General features: G+C 36.1%; 1 protein-coding gene across 1 annotated transcript; it reads left to right on the top strand.

The window, feature by feature from the left end:
• The first annotated feature begins 2895 nt into the window (after nt 1-2895).
• LOC145997079 (uncharacterized) lies at nt 2896-7438 on the top strand. Its single transcript, XM_083133697.1, has 4 exons — nt 2896-3090; nt 4676-4831; nt 5562-5732; nt 7027-7438. The coding sequence occupies exons 1-4, from the start codon at nt 2956-2958 to the stop codon at nt 7204-7206; spliced, it is 642 nt and encodes a 213-aa protein (XP_082989823.1). The 5' UTR covers nt 2896-2955; the 3' UTR covers nt 7207-7438.
• The last annotated feature ends 3471 nt before the right edge of the window (nt 7439-10909 follow it).

Genomic DNA, 10909 nt, shown 5'->3' with positions numbered 1-10909 from the left:
TGTGGGATGGAGATAAGACCTCCAACCCCCTCTTGGGCACGCCAATGTTAGTACTAAAAACCCAATCGCCAGCGGCGATATGGACTTATAATGTAGTTTCTCACTCGCATATTTGTTATTTCTTGTCGTTGTTTCTTGTCCATTTAGGCTACTATCCATTTGACTTGTTTATTATTCTTGAAAGCTATTTAGAAAGGTCAAGTTCTTGGTACACTTTCAATGATTGACCGCATTTAGTTGCAGAAACACAGTTGTTAAAAACAATATTGTATATGTTTTCGTCAACTTTCTTCCGCCGACCTCCGTGACTGAGTGGTTAGCACAGCGCGCTCCGGTCCCGGATAAGACATGGACGTTTGTGTTTATTCTTAATGAGAAAATAGAGAAATGAGTAACACCGATGTGAACTAGAAGAGAATGGTTGGAGAAACTAACGCTTAGGAATTCCACTATTTTTTTAAAAAGATGGTTATCACAACTCGTCACAAAACCAGGGGTTCCGGGTTCGAATCCCAGCCTGAGCATGGGTGTCCTTTGTGAGTGTCCCTTCATCAAATTCATCATAACATCACTCACCCACGCGATCAGCCGAAAGAGGCAGGAAATAAACGAAAACAAAAAATCACATCAAATCAAAGAAATCTCTAACAATAAAAGTTGCTATGCCTTGTTTTGTTTTTAACGTGAATATGTTTTATTTGTTTGTGTTAATATTGTTGTTAGTGTTATCAAATTTATAGTTTTTGGTTTTATGTGTGATTAGATTAAATGTGATACCGGAAGCGGAAGTCATTTCCGGTTTCTAGACATTTCTAAAACTATCCAGTCTGGCACAGATATATCTGTTGTTGGAAGAGTTGCCATGACATGTGCCATGATGTGTAAGAAATCATCTTTTAAGTAACTATTTTACAGAGAAAGTTCCTTGAATTGTGATGGTGTATGTAACTTTAGTGGTGTTGAATAACTGTGAATGTTCTTTAATGATATAACAACAATAAACTTTAGTAAAGGTAAGAAAATTGACTTTTAATTCTTCCTCTATCACGTCCTAAGAGGGCTCGTTGTAGTCACAATATGTAGGGCAGTCTCATAACTCTGCCGCGCACGTGGATTGGGCAACTACCGTGACGTGGTAATCCTATGGCGCACACCAAAAGGAACGTCACAAAAATTATTGTGTGTTATGTTAGAAACCCCATTTTCTAATAAATATGTGTAACTATTAATCTAATTTTCTCTGTTACCCCATTTTCTTCCTACTAGCCCTTCACCTAATTTTGAGCTACCCAGCCGCTGCTTGTCTTTGAACAACTTTTAAAACTAAGGTTTAAAATGGTAATTATGAAATATTTTATAGTATGTGTATCGCCCACCTCCTATAACGCAGCTATGTCATCTCCATCATTATAATTCCAGCCCATTCCTAAAAAAAGTCCTATGTACGCTAGTCTTTGGAGCAATATTACCAGGAATCCAGACAATTGGTTTCCTGGTGCTTAGGAAAGTTAACGAACTAACAACCATGATGCAAAAGAGATATCCGCATACATGAGGTCACAATGTAAACATGCAACAATAAACTATCGTAGAATTGTTGGAGAGGATGTTCAAAACGGATGAGTAGCTGAAAGACTTAATCAACTATTATTCACAAACACAAAACGAAACCCACAGTCGTAATGCTGTTCACTGTTGCAAATTTAGAACTTTTGGAGCCAGGTCTGGTTCCTTTGTACATTCTGTTGGCTCCTAAAATTTTGAAATGCTCCAAGGAGCTTTTTAGCTCCACGAGGGTAAATTTAGCTTCAAATATCGCCCTTTTAGCATTATACTGTCAATAAATTCGTATCTACAGTATGTTCTTCATGGTATCCAACACCGTTAAGAGCTGCGACCTTTCGAAATAATGAGTGTCCGATATGCTTCAGCTGTTGCGTATTGGGAAGGTCTTTGAGTAACATACTTTGAGGGCGCTTTGGTTATTTTACGTTGATGCTCTTATCTCTTACGTAAATTACGACGAGAGTCCTAATGTTAATTACTAACTACGATGCCTTTTATTACTTTTAAAATGTGTCGATACAAATACAATTATTCAAAACTAAGTTGTGAACTGGGGACGCTCGCCTTCTGCCCCTCCACTATGATGTCACAACTGGCTCCGGCCCCCATAGACCAAGAAGGAATTGATAATTCAATGAACTTTTGCCCTGAATATGCATTGTACATGTGATATTTAGAGGTGTACTGGCTGTGTCGTCGTCGTCTTCCCCTCTCTACTGCCTTCCTAGCCACTTTTTATATAGTATATACTGTGCTTGACATGAAAATGATATAATAATGATACCCAGGAATCCTATAGTTTAGATTGCATACGATCATTGGCGAATTATTGAAGGAAGTGGTACCGCCTGATCTAGATGGTGAAAACTAAGAATGATTTGTCATCATTTTAAAGTTAATGGTAACCCAAACTTTCCTCCCCCTACCTACAATAACCTAGGAAACAGTTTACCTTTGAAAATATGGCTCCTAGAAATATCATTTCTAGCTCTTTTATGTGTATCCTGTATGGCAACACTGTTGCTGATGCGTTAGGCCAGGAACGGAAAATGTATTTTTTTTCTTTTCTTTTTTATATAAATACATGTTTGCGTGCCTGTATCGAAATTATGGTGACTGCATAGGTTAAAATCTCATCCTTTTTTTTCTGCAACGGATATTCCCATGATTTTTTTTCTGTGAAGACAATTGGGAGAAAGAAACGATGATTAAAATCGATTCCACAGGACATGGCAATCGTCACGAATCAAAAACACAGGAAAAAAAAGAGGCCACCTTGCCTAAACAATCGAATACCACTTATTGTTCATGATTCCTATAAATTTTTCACCGTCAGTGTTGGAAGTGCTCTTTACCATCAGTCTCTCAAACCGTCTAGGATTGCATCTTATGCCTATTGCAGAAATGCTGAACAAGCAACATTTCGTGAATCTTGCCTTCGTCATGGTTGCCAACTTGGCACAATTATGCCAAGGGGCACCGAACAATGCCGCCGCTGATGATGCAACGAAGGACAAAGGGCCTGTAAGTACTGGATGTGTTTTCGACAATAAAAAAACATTATGGGGTACTCTGGAAAAAGTGATCCTATTCCATGTATATAACAAAATGGATCAATCTGGAAACTATTGCTCTTAATTGCATTAAGGTTTAAATGTTTGTGAGTGCATGTAATTTGCACATTTCACCAACAAAAATTATTAGCATGTGTAGCCTATATGTCTAGATATTATTATGATAATTAAATCAAGAAGACTTGGATTGGCAGGCCACGTGGCACGAATGGGAGAGTAAAGAAAAGTTTACAGGATTCTTGTTGGAAAACATGATGGTAAGAGGCCTGTAGGAAGGCCAAGACAAAGATGGAGGGATAACGTTGAGATGGATCTAAAGGAAATCGGTAAGGATGGAAAAGATTGTATTGATCTTGCCCAGGAGAGGGACAGATAGATAGAAGGCTTGTTTTGCAACAGCCATAAACCTTCGGGTTTAAGAAGGCTAGAAAATTTTATGATTCACAGACAAATGAAGTCAAATTTTGCTACAGTTTTAAAGCGTTACACATGTAATACACTTTTGCTAATGCTTTAGATGCATTGAGGCTACGTCATCACACTAAAGTTTTGTTCATTTGTTAGCAGACACCACAAAGCACTTCAGAATTCTATGAAATAGATTCATTTTGAATATTTTAATCCAATCAATCCAGTCGCATGTCTATAGCTCGACCACAAGGAAAAAAACCTTCCCTCAAAAGCGTTCGCGCATGTTCCCTGCCGTTATCGGTGCTCGGAGCAGTGTTGCCAGGTCAGACTTGAAAAAATCGGGAGATTGTTCCTTGGGAAACCAGAAGATCTGCTACAAAATCCGATGATCGACCTTCTCGGGGGCGGCATAGGCGTGCGCAATGGGGGGCAAGAGGATGTCTGCGGATTTTTTCCAGAGAGGGGGAAACAATGTATTTTTATCAGGCGGGTAAACGAGGCATATTACCCCGTATAATGTTGCCCTCTCAGAAAACACCACTTGAGTTTGAAATTATCACGTTCCTACAACCCTATTATAATAATGGATGTTAATTACTGTGACTGAAATCAACTCATATGTCTGAAATAATAAGTAATTTTATGTCAACATTCATTTTCCAGAAGGGGAGGGGGTGGCGACCATTCTTGCACTTCCTTTTGAACGTCCATGCCGATTTATAATTTTGTAGAAAATTAAGTATTTAAGTATAGGTCTGGCAACACTGATGTTGGCCGCTCTGAAGGCTCCTTCCTCCTGTCTTTTTCCCCCACCCACCAGCGCGATGGGGTCTGCGCAGGTTTCTTTCCTTGTGGTTCCACTATACAACCTTACACATGTAACGTTGGAATGTCCTTAGAACTTATGTGAAGACTTGTTAGATATCAAAAAGTGTTCCAATTAACAAAATTGAATTTCATTGATTCTACCGCAGCGACGACTGTTGGTAATTGCATATTTTGTTTATCTTGTAAATTAATACCTATAATTGCATTGAAACTATGCCTAATATTGTCCTTGTACAAATCTTTTCTTTGCTAACATTACCGCATCACTAAAAGTATACCTCCACGTATATTTACAGCAGATGACAATTAAGCTACATGAGTTGAGGCCATGTACAGAGGACGACAAAAACATATTTGGATTTACAGAAACCGATGTCTTCATGGTTACCAAAACTGAGTTAGAGCTTGGAACATCGATAATAGCTGAGACAGAGATAGACGATTCTCTGCAGGTAAAAAAATGAAAAATATTATTATGGTAAATATTCTGTGAAATCAAGGTTACTTATCCTAAGCAGATTTTTGTACCGTACAAGTGAACTCATCGACACATTTTGAAGAATATTGTATTTCTTTACGATCGTACGAAACTTAATAGAAACTAAAAACACAGAAATTTAGTTTTTAAAACCTTAAAATCAAAGTAATGTAGCTACTTCTAAGTTGCGCAACAACATATTTTGGTCAAAAATACGTTCATTAATTCAAATATTGTCAAAATGCTATGCGTTGATGTAATTGTCTAACATGCAGAAAGTTGTGAGCTACTTATATGATTACGTCGTGCTTTTATACCATTATGCTAAAAACAGATACGTTGTGTATTGCTATAACGTGAATGAAAAAGAAAAGAAAATACTTCTTAATACTTAGACATTATTTAATTCTTCTTTAAGTTTATAAATGTGTAAATTACGTACTACTATAATTTGCCATTTAAATGAAATCTCTATATTTGATGATTTTCATAGTAATTGTAATCTTAATTTCAACAGGTAAATTTATTGGAACAAAAAATACTTTCTTTTCATTTTAGTGTTACTAGTACAATATTATTCACACTAAATTTCACTGGTAGAAAAGTAAGGCGCTACAAGATAACGGAGCTGTAGTAAGAGAACTATATTCATGTTCAGTTAAAATAGTAATACATAAATTAGATACATCTTCTCTTCATTGCAGGCGTATGTCTCTGCAACTTTATGCAAAAATGGCAATCAGAACAATTGCCAGAATTTTCCAGAGATCAAATATGATAATCTCTGCGAAGACCTCTTCGACGAAAAGAACTTCTTCCGTAGGATATTAAAACTTGCCGACAATTTGAAGGTGGACAACTGTCCTATACCTATGGTGAGTTTATTTCACTCTATACTTTTCATTTTTCTTTGTAAATGATACTATGCACGTTGAATCCAACAACTCAAATTTGAACATTCAAAAAAGTTACAGGCTTTCATAAAACTGGTATATTTACCAAAAAACTGACAAGAAAAATATTGAAATACCTATACGTTTTCTCGGACTGCCCACTGGAGACAGGTGTTCGAATCATCTTATCCAACCTTGTAATGCGCTTTCAAGTAAGAATTACTCTTTGAGGAATTCTAACTGTAACTAGCTACATTCAAAAAGATATAATTGTAACTGTAAGATAGTTACTTCTTTGCAACAGAAATAACGTTATCAACATTTACGGCTACTTTATGACACTTAAATTGTTAACTTGAAATTTTGTAACGTGGGTGAAGAACTACGAGTAAATTCGGCAACTGTGTGTGTGTCACCCTTGGATGTTAAAGGCGAAAACGTTTTCCTGAAATCGACTAATGAAAGGATACTAGGCTAGCGTAATGCTAGATTTATAATATCTATACCAGTTACACTAGAAGGCTTCAGTGTTTATTTGTTGTAATAATATAAATGAACGTAGACTTATACAACGTACACTTGTATTGTGTATAAGAAACATAAATATCACACACGTAAGACATCATGTATTCATTTTATTGCAGTGAATAATCATTGATTGAGTGTGATTTAGAAAAGGCATAACTTACACCACATGTCATTTCACTAAGTAAAAAGACCAGTTTTGGCATGTACTTACTTTGTTCGCAAGCCTTCACCACATCATGTGGCTTCCTCAGGAGATAGGACAAGTATAGAAAAGATTTAAGACATGGGAAGGTAAGCTAAGGTTAAAAATGATAAAAAGACAATAAAAGGTAAAAGACAAAGCAGTGCCCTGTCACTCCTTCCCGCTCCAACTCTGGCTGGCAAACTTTAACTTACCTTCCCATGTCTTAAATCTTTTACTATTCTTGTCCTATCTCTTGAGGAAGCCACATGATGTGGTGAAAGCATGAGAACAAAGTAAGTACATGCCAAAACTGGTCTTTATTACTTAGTGAGTGTGATTTGTTTGCAAGAAAATATTCAGCAGAAAGTAACGGAAAAGTAACTTACATTACTTTTCAGACGAAGTAACTGTAACAGTAACTCATTAACTTTCAGAAGACTGTTAGAATTTGGCCTTTGCTATCTGAGTACCGTACGATATTACAGGGTAAAGCCCAATACAAGATATATTGGAGATTTTCGTCAGTCTCACATTCACAATCAAAATTATGTTTCTGTTGTGTAGGATAAGTACGTCATCGATGGTGCGAGGGTGCAACTGGTACAGTCCGAGGAGGAATCGAAGAAACTGAAGAACCTGGAGGGCACGTGGGCCGTCAACGTCCGCTACAAGCTTCACGGTGAAGACGCTGGCTGCCAGTTTGTGGGCTTCGACATAAAAGAAGAGGGGGAGAAGAAAGGATAAGTGGTTGCTCTGGTTATAGCAAAGGGTGGGCGAAGTGGGCGACCGCCCAGTGCCTCGCGTCCCGTGAGGTTGATACGAAAATATAATAAATAGAAGTGAGAAAAAATATGGAAAAGGCTATTTTTATGGGAAATAAAATTAAAACATTCTGTTTTTGTCTGGTTTTACATTATAGTTAAACGTTCTAACGTCAAATTAGGGGCTTAACAAACAGGCAGACTATCTCCAAGCCTAAGAAACCCGAAAAAAGTAAACAAAAAAAAAATACTTGGTATTGCTCATGTCAAACATTTACGCAAAAATTCGCGATATCTTGCTTGGTCATTCTTACCCATTTAATATATTTTTTTTTAAAAAAATGAAAAGCACTCTGTCTTGTATTTCCTTACTTTCCTTGACCTTGCACTCCCGATTTCAATAAGTTAATAATAAATCACCTCCAACTGCCACGAAGTCAGTGTGATGTAAGGCATTTAAATGCTTGCCTTGTTTCCTTCCTTCCTACAGCAGGCACGTACCCAGGATTTTTTGAAGGGGTGGAGGCAGCTCCGAAAATGTGGAACAAAGGGAAGATTCGAAATGCTGTTGGGAGTGATTGGGTTAGGTTTTACGTCGATTTTCTGAAACTTTTGGCTAAACTCGACGATGAGGATGAGTGATATGAAATTCATAAAGGAACGCTCACAAATATCACCCATGTCCAACCCGGGATTCGAAACCGGAACCCATGGCGTCGTAGCGTTCTGTTGTAACACTCCCGTCAGCGTATTTACAAACCCTATAGTGTTGCAGAACCTCCAGGGATATGTGGCTTCTGATTGGCTATCATTCCGGAAATTAATGCAGTGTTCCTTCAAGGTAACACTAGATGACAGATTTCAAATTGACAGTGTAGATTTCAGAGATCCATCCCAATAAGATAAAAAACATTCTTTAAACTGAGGTTAATTATTGACCACATATGCAAAGTTAATGTTTTGAAAGACAGAAAAGCAGAACTCTTCTTGAAGTGAATTATTTTCCTATTTAAAGTCACAACAGTGCAAACACTGTGACTACTTACGACCATTGATACAAATGGATATCCAACTTATTGCAAACATTACCAGAATGAAGCCAGTGGTATTATGATGAAGAGGTTTGCCCAGTGAAATTATTATATAATTTATTGAATTTCCAATACCATTTCCAAAGATTCTTGATATTGTTCAAAAATATTATGCTTCTAATTACTCATTGCAATAGTTTGTTGTGCAGGCTTTTTTGTTTATTTGTTCTTAGTTGTGTAACGTGGCTATGCTAACTTTTTGAACTAATCATTACCATGAGGATGAGTTTTGATCAGATGAAAGACAACACAACGTAACAGACATGCTTGTTTGAAACTTAAACCCAAAATATACAAAGACAAGATCACCGAATTTATGGGTCAATGTGCCCAGCCTTGTCCAATCACATACATCATTTAACAGTGATGAGTCGTTGTCAGCCATCCCTCATAAGAAAACAAAACGTTTAATGAACGAGGAGCTAAGTAATCCATTCATAGCAAAGAAGTTTCAAAAAGATACTTCAAGGAGAGGAGTGGGGGAGGAGACTCATCGCGCATTACTTTGAGGTTTTTATGGAAAGCATTTTTTGTTGTTAATTTTATCTTTCATTGCAAATCTGTTTTTAAAGTTAAACAACTTAAAGTAATATGTAATACATTAGTATATAGGTGCTGTAAAAATAGTGGCAGTTCATCAAAAGTAAACAAGACATAATCCAGTCACTTGTACAAACACATAATTCAAATATACAGTATTACATGCTATATAAAAATGTAACTTCTTTCAGAGCAAACTTAAGTGAAAATATTGTGAGTATCCATTTCCAAGTTAAAAAGTGCACTGTATTCTCTCTACTCCAGGGAAATTACATAATTAATACACGTGTGTCATACACGGTTGTAGCACTTAGCTGTCTTGCAGATGAACATCGCAACAATTTTTTTCACATCATCACAAAATTTTCATTGTTGGCAGAATATAATTTTACAGCCCGACCCCCAGTTGTAGGTATTTTATTAGTGAAAATATGAAACTACTGGCTCCCTCTTACAACATAACGAATACTTATTGTTTCAAAGTGGAGTTTAAAACAGTGTAAAATCTACATTCACACCAAGCACAACAATATTTATACTCGTACAAATAATATTTACAAGCATGTTTGCTTGACGCCAGCCGAAACACCTTTCAATTTTCCCATAATTTCACACATTTTATTATCATTTGATAAAGCACATTTTCTGAATTTCAAAATTTTCAATATTATTCAGCAGTTTTGTGATATTTACTTTCTAATTTGGACGATTTTTGTTTGGTTTCGTTCAACATATTTTCTGTTTATATCCTGCATTTTAAAATCCCACCGTCCCATTTACAATGTAAAATTCCATAAAAATCATCGTCACGTATAAAATACAGTCTTTCAAATCACCCGTCGTAGTTTATTTACTATGTCACGTCCATGGTTGATTATACATAAATGGAATTATTTAGAATTTTTCAAGACTCCTATAATGCAGTAATTACTTCATATAGTACTTACGTTACAAAAGCTTTCAAAGATATTCATTATTATTATTTTCGATAGCTTCATATTTTTTATCACTATCAAAAGCATTTTTAAACATTTTTCCATGCAAATATATATTTCTTAACATTATTTCGACAATTTGAATACAAATTTAATTATTACATAATAACGAATCTGATTTTTCCATACTTATTCTGTAAACGAACAAGGAACGACGGACACGGAACAAACACACTTCCGATGCACACAGCCAATAAGAGAGGGTTATATACCTCTGGTTCTGCAGCACTTTAGGGTTTGTAAATAAGCCTCCCGTCACGGTGGTCGGCGAACTGCTGTTGGAGTATCAGATGTGGTGACCACCAATGTTATGGTAGTATTGCAACTAGTGTTAAGTGTACACCCAACGGCAAAAGTAATATGTCCATTAATATTTTCATTCAGTCTGTCTTCCACAGTATGATGGATGATAATAGGTTGAAATTAAAATATCACTAAGGGGATGTCAACATCAGCTTCGCATCAACAGAATTTCATCCCTTAGAACAACACAAAATGTACAGTAAAAACAGAATGAAAATAATGGTGAACAAATTTCCTACCATTATCTTTGATTCTTTGATATTGGATATACAATGGCAGACAGGGTGGCTACAGACAAGCAGAAATGAAATTCCCTGTCTTTTCCAGGTTTTCCAGGACAAATTTTGCATTTTTTCCGTGACAAATTTGAACTAAATCCACGTAATTGTACATGAAAAATAAATTTATACAGCTCTCAGGTATGGAATGTACGCATTATGTATCTATATTAGCTTACAAGAAATTGACTTAATATCTCTATGATATATATTCGTTCTGAGAAATAGCGAATTTGAAAAATTATCACAATTCACGAGCTAGGGAGGGACTTTTACAGGGCTTTCTCATTTGCAAGCAGGCTTGAAGAAAATATTTGATTATTTTTTAAAGTTATGACTAAATTAAATTAGAGTAAATTAGTTGTTTTTAATTAAGAAATTTTGTAATTTCTCATTCTTCTAAGCCTTTCTCGCTATTATATGTTGATATTTCGCCTCCCACTTGCAAGAATCATGACTGCAAACTTGTTTTCGAAGCA

Source organism: Lepisma saccharinum, chromosome 13 (genome assembly GCF_977018435.1).
Source record: "Lepisma saccharinum chromosome 13, izLepSacc3.1, whole genome shotgun sequence".
NCBI classification, from domain to species: Eukaryota; Metazoa; Arthropoda; class Insecta; order Zygentoma; family Lepismatidae; genus Lepisma; species Lepisma saccharinum.
Note: the sequence above shows the minus strand (reverse complement) of the source record. Positions and strands in the feature narration are given on the sequence as shown.